The following is a 14,824-nucleotide window of genomic DNA, read 5'->3' on the forward strand; positions in this document are numbered from 1 at the left end:
AACCTTAATAGGTTATATACTTAAAATATATTTGAAATATACTTAATATATTAAGTATATTATTTGTATATTAAGTAAATATACTTAATATATTTGTATATATATACTTAATATATATATAATATATTATATATTATATACTTGAATATGCTTAAAATAAATATACTTAATTTTTTTCAGTTTTCACTTTTAATAAGTTAAAAACAAAAGCTCTTTAAGAGTCCTCAATAATTTTCAAAAGAGTGTACAAAAGTCCTGAGACTGAAAAGTTTGGGAACCATTGCCCTGTTATGTCTATTTCTTGGACTAGAGACTTGCTCACAAAATAAATGCATAAAGAATGCGTCTCAGCAGCACTGTGAAAAGAGAGGACGTGGAGTGAGGCTGGATCAGGTGGGGCATGGGGGCCACTGAAGGTGCTTTTTCCCATGTGTCTTACATTCTGGCTATTTCCTGACTCTGCCTTCTCATCCAACAACGTATCTCCCACCGCAACTACTGAAGCCCACATGCCCAGTGCCTGTGCTTTGCGACAAGAGAAGCCACTGGAGTGAGAAGCCCTCCCGCCGCAACTAGAGAGTAGCCTGTGCTTGCTGCAAGGAGAGAAAGCCCCCGCACAGCAACGAAGACCGAGTGCAGCCAAAAATAATACATAAATCTTTAAAAAAAATTAAAAAATAAAATATGATATGAATGAACTTATTAAAAAACAGAAACAGGCTCACAGATATAGAAAAGAAACTTCTGGTTACCAAAGAGGGAAGTAGGGGAGGAATCAATGAGAAGTTTAGGATTAGCAGATATGAACTACTAAATATAAAATAGATAAACAGTAAGATCCTACTGTATAGCACAGGGCACTATATTCAGTATCTTATATTAAACCATAATGGAAAAGAATACAAAAAAGAACACACACACACACGTATCTGTATATATACCCACACATGTCTGAATCACTCTACACCTGAAACTAATACAATGTGAATCAATTCTACTCCAAAAATTTTTTTAAAAAGAAAGAAAAAGTACTAACAATGAGGTAAGAAAGTAACTGGTGATATGTACATTTAAGTATATTAAAAAAAAAAAAAAAAACAACCTTTAAAACCTTGATACAAAAGACTAAGTCCAGTGGGATTTTTCATCAGTGGAGGAGCAGGTCTGGGTGAGGGGCCCCTGTTCAGAGTCCCTAAAACCACACCAGCGGTGGTTGAGAATTCACTCATGCCTGTTTTATTTTCTTCCAGGCCAATGAACTTCCAGCAGAACTAACCAAAAATGAACATATACTGCGTCTCCTCCGAAGTAAAGAAGGACACAGGAAGAGCTAACTCAGTCCCATATTTGACTGAAAGATAAAAACCTTAATCATACAGTCCAAAAAGAAATTGCTTTTCAAATAGTGTTGGAAATTCCTGTAAGAAAGAAAATGCCCAGAACGCCCACCTGGGGTCCCTGGCCAAGAAGAACTGTGTGGCTTGTGTCCCGAGTGGAGAGCAGAGCCGCTCAGGGACCCTTCCCATGTAGTGGGCTTCTCGCTCTGGCCTCTAGCCCCACTCCAGGGGGCCTGGCACGTTCATTCTAAGTGGGGGATTCCACAGAAACTCGTTTGAAACTACATCAACTTGGGTCTTTCAGTTAAACTCTAAGATAGAGTTAAATCCTCTTAGAAACAGAAACAGGAAGCTTTGTTCCTTTAAAAAGACTGAAAGTCTGACCTTCAATGAATTGATGCTCTTTTACTTTTGTGTTAAATATACGTGAGCTCAAAGATACGGTTCTATCATATTTTACATGTATGTGTATGTCATTCCAGTATAAAATGTTCTCATCCACCCAAGGGTCCTGGCCATGGTTATTGTGAATCAATAATGGGCGAAGTTACATTATTAAAAAGCCACTTCTGACCTTCCACCACATGCTTTCCAAAGATGAACTATGGAACTATAAAAAAAGACAAGTTGTTCATTTAGTCCTGATCTTATTCTTCATATGTAAAGGTCATTTTTACCTGGAGTCAATGTTGTTGGTATGGTAGGATACAAGTGGCAAATTTGGAAATTCAGAAAATCACAAGCCACAAGAAGTGTAGGCTTGTCTCTTTGAGCTGTCACTCTGGGTCTATTAATGGGAATCTATTTCCTGTGCCATAACTAAGTAGACTTGACATGCTGTGGAATCTTGAGTTTCCAACACCACATTGCTTGATACAATGACTTTGGAGTCCTTGGCTGTAATGTGATGTATATAAGTACACTGTGTTGCTGTTAGTATTGAAGGAGTATAAGTAATAAATGACTGTTACTAGTATTTAATAAGTGTTCATCTGTGCATGTTCTTGACCTAATTGATTCCAAGAAAGAAACCTAGGTTTTATTCCTTTGAGGGGTGGTCAGAATTTATATTCACTGCAGTTTTAATCAGTGGTGTCTATACACCTCAGTCGGTGCCTAATTGCACACACAAAAATTAAATCTTTCTGTAACTTACCGTAATAAACACTTGCTGGCATTTCAGTTATTAAAACACATCTTTAGTTTTCTTGTTCATGTCTGCTCTGGTTTCCAGCCAGTGTTCCATGTGAAAACACATTAAAATGGAGGGAAATGTTTTAAACCTGATATATACATATATATTTAGCCAAGTTGCAGTAGTACTAAAAGCATTATCTTTAAGTCAGTAAATGATGAGTTAATAATTATGACATTAGAAGAGATTCTCTTAAAGTTTATTATGATCAATAAAACAGTCATCAAAAAATCAGTTTATTTTAATCCATATAACAACAAAGCCAGTAATGAACAACCCACAGAGCCCCCAAAGATGCCTACAACCTAACCAGCTAAGCAATGAGCCTGCAATCTAGTTTCAGGATAAAAAAATTAGAAAGCTCTGTCTGTATTGCTAAAGCATCCAGATATAAACATCTTAATAGTTAAGCAATGCCAGTTTCCTCATTGGCTTTCTTTTATTCAGCAAAGTTGTACAAAGACATCTTCTTTCATGGGAATTTCATAAAGCAAGATGGCTGTCTGGGGAGGTCTTACAAATAGCTGTGAAAAGAAGAGAAGCAAAAAGCAAAGAAGAAAAGGAAAGATATAAGCATCTGAATGCAGAGTTCCAAAGAACAGTAAGGAGAGATAAGAAAGCATTCCTCAGCAATCAATGCAAAGAAATAGAGGAAAAAAACAGAATGGGAAAGACTAGAGATCTCTTCAAGAAAATAAGAGATACCAAGGGAACATTTCATGCAAACATGGGCTCGATAAAGGACAGAAATGGTATGGACCTAACAGAAGCAGAAGATATTAAGAAGAGGTGGCAAGAATACACAGAAGAACTGTACAAAAAGGATCTTCATGACCCAGATAGTCACGATGGTGTGATCACTGACCTAGAGCCAGACATCCTGGAATGTGAAGTCAAGTGGGCCTTAGGAAGCATCACTATGAACAAAGCTAGTGGAGGTAACAGAATTCCAGTTGAGCTATTTCAAATCGTGAAAGATGATGCTGTGAAAGTGCTGCACTCAATATGCCAGCAAATTTGGAAAACTCAGCAGTGGCCACGGGACTGGAAAAGGTCAGTTTTCATTCCAGTCCCAAAGAAAGGCAATGCCAAAGAATGCTCAAACTACTGCACAATTGCACTCATCTCACACACTAGTAAAGTAATGCTCAAAATTCTCCAAGCCAGGCTTCAGCAATACGTAAACCATGAACTTCCAGATGTTCAAGCTGGTTTTAGAAAAGGCAGAGGAACCAGAGATCAAATTGCCAACATCTGCTGGATCATGGAAAAAGCAAGAGAGTTCCAGAAAAACATCTATTTCTGCTTTATTGACTATGCCAAAGCCTTTGACTGTGTGGATGACAATAAACTATGGAAAATTCTGAGAGATGGGAATATATCAGACCACCTGGCCTGCCTCTTGAGAAACCTATATGCAGGTCAGGAAGCAACAGTTAGAACTGGACATGGAACAACAGACTGGTTCCAAATAGGAAAAGGAATACATCAAGGCTGTATATTGTCACCCTGCTTATTTAACTTATATGCAGAGTACACAATGAGAAATGCGGGACTGGAAGAAGCACAAGCTGGAATCAAGATTGCTGGGAGAAATCTCAATAACCTCAGATATGCAGATGACACCACCCTTATACGGCAGAAAGTGAAGAGGAACTCAAAAGCCTCTTGATGAAAGTGAAAGAGGAGAGTGAAACAGTTGGCTTAAAGCTCAACATTCAGAAAAACTAAAATCATGGCATCTGGTCCCATCACTTCATGGGAAATAGATGGGGAAACAGTGTCAGACTTTATTTTTTGGGCTCCAAAATCACTGCAGATGGTGATTGCAGCCATGAAATTAAAAGACGTTTACTCCTTGGAAGGAAAGTTATGACTAACCTAGATAGCATATTCAAAAGCAGAGACACTACTTTGCCAACAAAGGTCCATCTAGTCAAGGCTATGGTTTTTCCAGTGGTCATGTATGGATGTGAGAGTTGGACTGTGAAGAAAGCTGAGCGCCGAAGAATTGATGCTTTTGAACTGTGGTGTTGGAGAAGACTCTTGAGAGTCCCTTGGACTGCAAGGAGATCCAACCAGTCCATTCTAAAGGAGATCAGTCCTGAGTGTTCATTGGAAAGACTGATGCTAAAGCTGAAACTCCAATACTTTGGCCACCTGATTCGAAGAGTTGACTCATTGGAAAAGACTCTGATGCTGGGAGGGATTGGGGGCAGGAGGAGAAGGGGACAACAGAGGATGAGATGGCTGGATGGCATTACCGACTCAATGGACGTGAGTTTGAGTGAACTCTGGAAGTTGGTGTTGGACAGGGAGGCCTGGTGTGCTTCGATTCATGGGGTCGCAGAGTTGGACATGACTGAGCGACTGAACTGAACTAGCTTTTACAGATTGGGTAATTTCACAGGCTAATGATTGGGAGGATTATTTCAACTTTGGGGGGAAGGAGTGGGGATTTCTAGGAAGTGGGACACGGGTCACTTTTTGGCCTTTTATGGTCAGCCTAGAGAACCATCATGGTGTCTGTGGGTGTGTCATTTAGCATACTGATGAATTACAGTGAACATATACTGAGGGTCAAGGTCTACTGAAAGTTGAATCTTCTGCTATGTTGAACCTAATTGGTTCTAACCAGTTTTTGTCATATCCTCAACAACTGTCGCTCTTTTAAATGTGCCCTGTCCTCTTCCTTCCTGTTTCACAACCACACTAAAGCTATGTCTCATCATTACCCCACACTGGGGTACCTACTCAGAAGAAAAGAGCACCCCAAAATTCCAGGCTACTTAGAATCTGATGGAAATGCCTGTATCTTGGGGTGGGCCTGCACTGCAGATTGTAGGAGTGAGAAGCTGAGGTCCTAATTTCATAATAAAGTGGTTTTGGTGCTGGAACTGACTGAGCCTCACAAGTAGTGACCAGATGGAGTCCACAGACTGTCAGTACTAACAATAGAAACATCACTAATGTTTGTTAAAGGATTGTAATGTCCTCAGTACTTTAAGTAGATCATCTCATGAGAAGTCAAAGTCACTCAGTCATGTCCGACTCTTTGCAATCCCATGGACTACACAGTCCATGGAATTCTCCAGGCCAGAATACTGGAGTGGGTAGCCTTTCCCTTCTCCAGGTGATCTTCCCAACCCAGAGATAGAACCCAGGTCTTCCACATTACAGGTAGATTCTTTACCAGCTGAGCCACCAGAGAAGCCCAAGAACACTGGAGTGGATATCTTATCCCTTCTCCAGGGGATCTTCCCGACCCAGGAATCGAACGGGGGTCTCTTGCATTGCAGGCGGACTCTTTACCAACTGAGCTATGAGGGAAGCCCAATCTCATGAAGCTTATACGTATTTTCTTATTTACCCCTGGCACCAACCCTATGGAATAGGCACTATTACCATCTTCATCTTGCAACTGAGGAAACAGGCTTTTTAAAAAAGATTTATTTATTTATTTTATTTTTGACTGCACTGGGTGTTTGTCGCTGCATGGGCTTTCTCTAATCGCAGCGAGCGGGGGCTACTCTATTTGCAGTACGCAGGCTTCTCGTTGTGCTGGCTTCTTCTGTTTTGGAGCACAGGCTCCAGGTGCATGGGCTCAGTATTTGTGGTGCTTGGGCTTAGTTGTCCCGCAGCACGTGGGATCTTCCGGGACCTGGGACTGAATTCTGTTTTGCCGAAAGTTTTCACTTTCCCCAATTAATGTTTTGCCAAAAATTTTCACTTTCGTCTCAGGTTCAAAGGATTTGTTAAGAAAATAAGCCGCTCATTGTATACAAATGAATACTATCAATAGAAGACTCTTGAGAGTCCCTTGGATAGCATGGAGATCAAACCAGTCAACCCTAAAGGAAATCAACCCTGAATATTCATCGGAAGGACTGATGCTGAAGCTCTGATACTTTGGCCACCTGATGCGAAGAGCTGACTCACTGAAAAAGACCCTGATGCTGGGAAAGATTGAAGGCAGGAGGAGAAGGGGATGACAGAGGATGAGATGGTTGGATGGCATCACCGACTCGATGAACATGAGTTTGAGCAAGCTCCGGGAGTTGGTGATGGACAGGGAAGCCTGGTGTGCTGCAGTTCATGGGGCCACAAAGAGTCAGACATGACTGAGCAACTGAACTGAACTGAGTAAGTGAGTAAGTAGTAACTGTTAGTCACTCAGTCATGCCCGACTCTTTGTGACCCTATGGACTGCAGCCCACCAGGCTCCTCTGTCCACGAGATTTTCCAGGCAAGGATAATGGAGTGGGTTGCCATTTCCTTCTCCAGAACTGAAGTGAAATGAATATTTATTAGAGAATTATCTAGCTTACTCTCAATATACTAACATTAAAAGAAAAGAGAAATAGAAACAGCAGAGGAAACTTCACCAAATTGGATTTTGACTAACATTCAGACTCAAACAGTGTTGAGAAGTCCTGTGTCACACCCATCTGGAGACCCAATTGGGAAAATGTTAGGTACTTAGAATAGGAAACAGGAGTCCAAAATGGCGGTGGCTAAAAGACAAGGAAGGGAAAAGCCCACAAAAATAGAACAAAGGAAGGTCAAAGGAAGGTCTGAGGACCTGAGTGAGGACCTCAGGTAGAACAAACAGCACTCCTGGCTAGCCCGATTTACATAGGGCAGGCCCAGGGGGAGGAAAAGACATAAAAAGAAGAGCCAAAGGGCTCTCTCCTGCGCGCTGGCGCACTCCTCCACTCTCTTCTCTTCACGTCTTTGGGTTGGCATGCCTTCATGCTTCGAGGATGGATTCTTCTGCTATCTTCTAAATAAAATAGAGCTGTAACACTGATTTGTCTAAGAGCTATAACACAGTTTGTCCAAGACCCGAGAGCTGTGACGCACCGAGGGCTTTAATGTCCGTGGCTCCAAATCTTTGTTGTGACGAAGCAGAACTGAGGAACATACACTCGCCTGACAGAAAAGATGCCAGGCATCACTTCCGCTCCATGGGTGAGACTTCAAAGATTACAGTTCAGGGTTCCCAGCTTATAAGCCCAGGACGCAAACTGATACCATCATCAATCTGTGAGCAAATTACAGCTCTGATTTCATGTTAATGCATAAAACTTAGAATGTTGTTAAGCCTGGGGCTTGGTTAGCCAGCCCCCCATCAGGGCTCAAGATTCCTCCCCTATCTTATCTATGGTGCTGCTAGTCTTGCAGTCATAGCAGGCAGTCATTCATAGTCAAGATAGTCTCCAGGAAGGTTAGAAGCAAGGTCAGAGGCCTTCTCTGCTTTGTCTCTGAAGCCTAAACAAGACTACCTAATTTCCCTAACAAACCCATGTCCCTGGGTTGGCTAGCAGATCCCCAACCACTAGACCACCAGGGAAACCCAGGAAACAGGCTTTGAGAGTGCTTTAAAACAGCAACAACATGCCCAAAACGGAGTCACTTGCCCCCAGAAAACAAACCTGGTTTGCTTTAAGATTTAATTTCAATTTCAGCTACTCTCAGGAGTATGAACTTTAACCAGTCAATCTGGAATGACCACATCAGCTCCTATGAGAGCAACTGCATGATACATTGATAGATTCCCCACCCTTCTTCCAAAGAACGGTGACTTTGTCTGAAATATGGTAACCTTTTTTCTTTTTTATGACTTCCCTGTCCCACCCCCTTTCTATCTATGAAAGCCTTCCCTTCTGTACAGCTCCTAAAGCTTCTTCCTACTTGTTAGGTGGAATGTTGCCCAATTCGTGAATCCTTTATTATTATTATTTTGGCTGCACCATGGTAATTGAAGTATCTTTGTTCCCCGACCAGGGATCGCACCCATGCCCCTTGCAGTGGAAAGACAGAGTCCTAACCACTGGACTGCCAGGGAATTCCCATGAATCCTTGAATAAGGCCAATTAGGTCTTCAAATTTACTCAGTTCAAAAAAAATTTTTTTAAACAAGAAATAACCTCCCTCATAGCATCAGCTTACTGCTGTCCCCCAATCTTTGGGTTTTACTTTTATAGTGGGGGAAAGCAGGGAGATTGATGCCCAGATGGAGTCATGGTTGTAACATCTAGGCAGTGAAGGTGGAGAATATGGGACATTTTTTATTTTTAATATTTAGAGGTAGAGCTAATGATAATTAGGTGATTAACTGAACAGAGAGGGTGAGGAAAAGAAAGAAGAGTCAGGAATTATACTAAGGTGCATCAGGGAACCCTAAGATCACTCCCAGTGATCTTTGGCAATTTGCTAGGAAGACTCACAGGGCTCACAGTATGGTCATATTCATGGCTAAAATTACAGTGAAATTGATATAAAGCAAAACTAGAAAGGGGAAAGAGAATGAAATGGAGATATAGAGAAATCCAGATTAAAGCTTCCAAGAGTCCTCTCCTCTAGCAAAGACTTAGGGCAACATTATGATGTGTTATCTGCTGATAAGCAAGCTCATGAGAGACTCACTCAGGCTTTTAACTGGGAGCTGGTCATATAGGTACCCTCTGCCTAGTATCTACCAGAATTCCAAGCTGCCAGGAAGAAACCAGGCATTTAGCATGAGCCCCATTGTTTGAGCAATCAGTGTGGGCACAGTGAGCCATCATCACTTAGGGAAAGTTTCATATCTGTGTAAAGAACTATTTGCCTGCCAAGAGTCCAGTGGCCTGCCCGTGGCCAACCTTGTGAGCAAGACTTTCTATAGAGAGCAGTCTCAGGTCTGTGGGCTAACTCCACACTCAAGGTTTATGTGGTGGGCGGTGCTAGTAATTGTGCCAGGAAATAGAGAAGAACAGCAGAGCTAAGATGGGGACAGAGCGAGAGGAAGTCTGGACATGTTCAGTTTGAAGAATGTACGAATTCGATTCCAGAAGGCAGCTGGAAGTAGCTGCTTAACGTTTAGGACAAGACTCTTCCAAATCTGGGCATCATCTATGTAGAGGTGATGGTCACAGTCACAGGACAGATGAAGTCCCCAGAAAGACTCTGGTGTGAGGAAATAGATGAGAGAAGGGAATCAGCAAAGGAGATGAGATGAAATAGACAGGAGCGGGAAGTGAAAGGTGGATAGTGGGAGGAAAAAGTCCCAAGGAGAGGAGAGCAGGCAACAAACCTCATGAAGAAGTGTGACCGTGGGACTTCCTGGGGAGTCCAGTGGTTAAGACTCCATGCTCCCAAGACAGGGGGCACGGGTTCAATCCCTGGTCAGGTAACTAAGATCCCTGGTGCTGTGTGGAGCAACCTTAAAAAAAAAAGAAAAAGAAAGTAGTGTGGCCTTGAAACAAGGGCTAACAATTGCAGACCTCTTGTGCTGCACAGGCTTGCCCTTGGTGAGCTTGTTCAGTCATCAAAGAACTCAGGCCCTACACTGGAGAGGAAAAGCGTGGTGTCTGGTTAGGACCTGGAGCTAATGATAAGTGGCTGACCTGATTCTAGTTCCGTTGGTACAACTGTGTTGCCTTCCTAACACTTTCTAGGGCTTCCCAGGTGGTGCTAGTGGTAAAGAATCCACCTGCCAATGCAGGAGATGCAAGGGATGTGGGGTCGATCTCTAAGTCAGGAAGATCCCCTGGAGGAGGAAATGAACCCACTCCAGTATTCTTGCCTGGAGAATCCCATGGGCAGAGGAGACTGGCAGGCTACAGTCCACAAAGAATTGGGTATGACTGAGCAACTGAGCACACAACACTTTCTAGGAGTTGTTGATTGCCATGGGAATGCATCTCCTCTGCTTATCACCAAGAAAGAATTTTGTGCATGATCTGTGTGGTGTCTGTGATTATCTATGCTGGTCAGTTGGTCTTAGTAAGTTTTATATCACTATGAGAAGATGCTAAAAAATGAGTGCATAGAACCATGTTGAAGCCCAGCTATGAACAGAGTCACACAGTGTGATGATTTTTCATGTCTTTTCCCCTCATCAGCTCACACCCATGTACTTACCTGTGCTTCGAACACAGAGAAAACCAAAATTGAAACACAATAGGCCAAAACCAAGTTCTATGCTCTCTGGGCAAGTTTGGAATAATTTGTTTCCCATTCCTCTGACTGAGGGCCTTGCCTGTCTCTTTTTGCTGTTTAACCTACTAAATGCAATGAGGTAAATCAGTGGGACTCATTGAGGTGTTTTCTCCAAGCTCTCTGACCATACTTAGTCCTCAGTCAAATAATTTATGCACTCACTTCAGTTCAGTTCAGTCACTCAGTCGTGTCCAGCTCTTTGCAACCCCATGAACTAGTGGGCCTGAAAAGTCTTAGAATCTTTTTCTGGTGTTTTATTCTTATTTTTTGGCAATATTTTAAGATAATTTAAAAATATGAGTGAAGTCATATTAAAACAATTGAAGGAAGTTAATTAAAAATCTTTTTGGTTTTTTTTTGGCTGTGTCGTGAGGTCTGTGGGATCTTAGTTCTCTGACCAGGCAGTGAAAGCGCTGAATCCTAATCGCTGGACCACCAGGGAATTCGTGAGATCCTCAGTTTTAAGATGCCTTGTCAGCTTTAGCTCTGGCAACAGAAAGCATGACTTCTCCCATCTTTGATTTCTTCTCTCCCTCACTAGAACTGAACCTTCTAATTTTTAAGGAAGGAAACGCTGCTATTGTTCCTATTTCTTGCAGTTAAACTTTTAAGAATAGCCTTAGAAAGTCTGCCATTTACAAGAGTTAGTCTTCCTATTTTAGCAAAGATAAGACCTAAAGCCATCCCAGGGGAAAGAAACTGTATTATGTGACTGAATCTTATGTGAAGTATTTTGTGACAAATTAGGAAAATACTAATGGCCAAATTCAAGTTGCCTCCACACTAATGAGCCTAAGCTACACTGCAACCCATGACTGGATTAATCACCAATTCAAATATCCTTAGTGTGGTGAGTAATACTTTACCATAAGTTTGACCAACAATACCCCACTCCTGAACTCTCATAAACCACTGACACTAAAGTCATGAGTTGTAGCCTAAGCCGTTTTAAATGAAGATGTCTGTAAAATTCAGCTTAAATATGGAGTTTTAAAAGTTTATTGCAGAGCTCCAAAGAATTGAGGGCATATTTCAAAGAAATGACCTGCATAAGAATGTTCATAGCAACTCTATAATAGCCCAACCTGGAAACAACTCAAATGTCTGCCATGGTATTTTTATACCATGGAATATGATCCAATGATAAAAACAACAAAAAAAAGATGAACTATTGCTATAAGTGATGTGGATGAGTCTTGCAGACATAATGTTTAGTGAAAGAAACCAGACACAAACGATGACTCAATTTGTTTGAAGTTCAAGAACAGCAAAAGCAATTTATGATGATAGAAGTCAAACTAGTGGCAAAAAAAGGAAAAAAAAAAAAAAGAATGGCATGCTACCATAAAGGTTCTACCTTGCTCTTTCTTGGATCACTTGTTCTAGAGGAAGCCGGTTCCCTGGTCTTGAAGACAGATGAGCAGCCCTGAGCCGTGTGGAGTGGAACCGAGGCCTCCTGCCAGCAGCATCTTGGAAGCAAATATTCCAGCCCCAGTCAAGCCTTCAGATGATGGTAGCCTGGCTGACATCTTGACCACAGACTCATGAGCCAAAACCACCCAGAACCACACAAAGCCCTGGCTGGCAGAAAATCTAATCTAATAAATGTTTGTTCTTATCATCCACTATGTTTTAGGATAATTTGTTATCAAGTAATAGATAACATAATATAAATATATAGTATGTAAGAACTTATTGAACTGTACATGTAAGTTTTATAGATTTTACATGTGTATTATATATTAATAAAAAATAAAAAAAGTCTTTTACCAAAAGGAGGCTCTCAAAAACACTCAACCTAAAACTCCCTAAGGGTTTTGCAGAAGCTTTAACTCAAGGTTTCCTATAGTTTACCAAAATGTGTTTGCAATGTGTAGATTGACAGAGGGAGTCAGGTGTGAGCTGGTCACCTACTCATGTTCCCTGTGTTGAACTGGTCACTCTCCAATCATCTATAAGATGGTTCTTTTAGAGTCAGCTGTAGTTGCTCTTCCTGGATCTTTTTGGGGGCAGTCTGTTAGCAAAATTTACAGTGTCTACAAAAGTGTCTACAGTGTCTCCATTAAGCCAAGTAGGCCTAGTGCCTAGGGCCCCTGACATTTCTAAGGTCTCATGAAAATGTTTAATAGCAATTTATTTTAAAATCAGAAGAAAAATATAATAATAATAAATATATAATAATTCAGTCAGCTTGGATTATATCCATCTGTATACCAACGTGGAATTTTAAGTGTTTGGTTTATTTTTTTAAGGAAGGAGGGATCCCCAAAGGCAAAGGTGCTTAGAGCCCACAAAAGACATCAAGCAGCCCTGAGCACAAAGAGGGATGCAATGAACTGAATTGTGTCCCCCTTCCCCAAATTCCTACATTGACAAATTCCTAACCCCCAAGTAACTATTTAGAGACAGGGCTTTTTGTTTGTTGTTGCTGTTTAGTGGCTGTGTCCGACTCTTTTGAGAGCCCATGGACTGCAGCCCACCAGGCTCCTCTGTCCATGGGATTTCTCAGGCAGAAATACTGGAGCAGATTGCCATTTCCTCCTTCAGGAAATCTTCCTAACCCAGGGATCAAGCCTGCGTCTCCTGCATTGCAGGCAGATTCTTTATTGCTGAGCCACCAGGGAAGCCCCTAGGGCTATAAAGAAGTTTTAATAATTAAGGTTGAATATGGTCAAAAGGAGAAGAGGGCAGCAGAGTATGAGATGGTTGGATAGCATTACTAATTCAGTGGACTTGAACTTGGGCAAACTCTGGGAGATGGTGAGGGGCAGGGAGGCCTGGTGGGCCTGGGGTCGAAAAGAATCAGAGAATCATGACTTAGTGACTGAAAAACAACAACAATGGTCCTAAGGGTGTGGCCTTAACCCAATAGGATTTGTGACTTTATATAAGAGGAAGAGAGATCTCTCTCTCCACACACACACACCAAGGAAAGAGCACATGAGCACACATTGAGAAGCCAGCGTCTGTAAGTCAGGAAGTGGGGACTCACCAGAAACCGAACTGACTGGCAGCTTGATCTCAGACTTCTCTGTCTCCATTACCGTGGGATAAAAATTACTGACATTTAAGCCGTTCAGTCCATGATATTTTGTTCAGACAGCCCAAGCTGACTGACACAATGGGGTGGGGTGCGGCGGCGGGGGCGGGGGATGGGGGAAGGTGCGTAGGTGAAGGGGTTGGGTAGGTAGCGGAGGTGGCAGCAAGAAATGAATAAAAAAAGCAAAGTGAAGAGGCACCCAGTCCATCCAGAATGGTCTCAGGTATCACCAGGTGAAGTCAGCTGCATCCTAGTACCCAAAAGGCCCAGCTCCATCTACATTTCTCATGATTAAATTTCAGCCTTCAAGTTAGAAACTGGGCAAGCTTGCAGTCTGTACAGAAGTTAGGCCTTCTTTTTTTTTTTTGCCCCCTTGAATCATTGCCTACTTTGAAGCTTCAAAGTTAGCAGCAGCAAAACTAAGCTTCTATATTAGAAGAACTCAAAGTTATTTTATTGGAACAAAATCTTATTAATAGGAACATGCTGCTCAAATCACATTCCTTAGTCTCTAGAAGATGAGATGCAATGGCTGCTTAGCCAGTGAGGTAACCCAGGAGAATGAGGGTTAAAGAATGTTTAATGAAGAACATGTGATCATCTGTGCTCAATGTTATTAAGAAGGCAAGTGAGATGAGAACAAATAGGTTGTCATTGATTCTGCAACACGAAAACCAGTGATGACTTTAAGAAGAGCAGGTGTCATGTGATTGCTGAGGTTCTTCGACAGAGGTGGGGGGTGAGGGGGTGGGGGAAGGAGCGTTGAGGTTGGAGTGGTGGGGGGGTGCCTGGGGGAAGTTGGATCCTTATATCACTGTTCACAGCAAAACAATTCCAGGCAGATCATTATCTTCAAGAAATCATTAAAACTCAAAAGGAAAACAGAATAATTTTTTATAACCTTGTAAACCATGAAATTAAAAGACACTTACTCCTTGGAAGGAAAGTTATGACCAACCTAGACAGCATATTACTTTGCCAACAAAGGTCCGTCTCGTCAAGGTTATGGTTTTTCCAGTAGTCATGTATGGATGTGAGAGTTGGACTATAAAGAAAGCTGAGTGCTGAAGAATTGTTACTTTTGAACTGTGGTGTTGGAGAAGACTCTTGAGAGTTTTCTTGGACTGCAAGGAGATCCAACCAGTCCATCCTAAAGGAGATCAGTCCTGAGTGTTCATTGGAAGGACTGATGTTGAAGCAGAAACTCCAATACTTTGGTCACCTGATTCGAAGAGCTGACTCATTTGAAAAGACCCTGATGCTGGGAAA

At 41.8% G+C, this 14,824-nt stretch overlaps 1 protein-coding gene across 4 annotated transcripts in view; it reads left to right on the forward strand.

Annotated features, from left to right (window-relative positions):
- ANKRD29 (ankyrin repeat domain 29) overlaps positions 1-2,313 on the forward strand; it is a 47,736-nt gene extending 45,423 nt beyond the window's left edge. For all 4 annotated transcript variants that reach the window (XM_086372967.1, XM_086372969.1, XM_086372966.1 and 1 more), the window contains one exon: positions 1,251-2,313. In XM_086372967.1, the coding sequence (XP_086229093.1) occupies positions 1,251-1,334 (84 nt within the window). In that variant the 3' untranslated portion in view covers positions 1,335-2,313. The remainder of the gene's footprint in view (positions 1-1,250) is intronic.
- The last annotated feature ends 12,511 nt before the right edge of the window (positions 2,314-14,824 follow it).

The sequence above is a fragment of the Bos grunniens genome, chromosome 24, assembly GCF_055505025.1.
Source record: "Bos grunniens cultivar Pamir isolate PY7600 chromosome 24, Bosgru_T2T1.0, whole genome shotgun sequence".
NCBI lineage: Eukaryota > Metazoa > Chordata > Mammalia > Artiodactyla > Bovidae > Bos > Bos grunniens.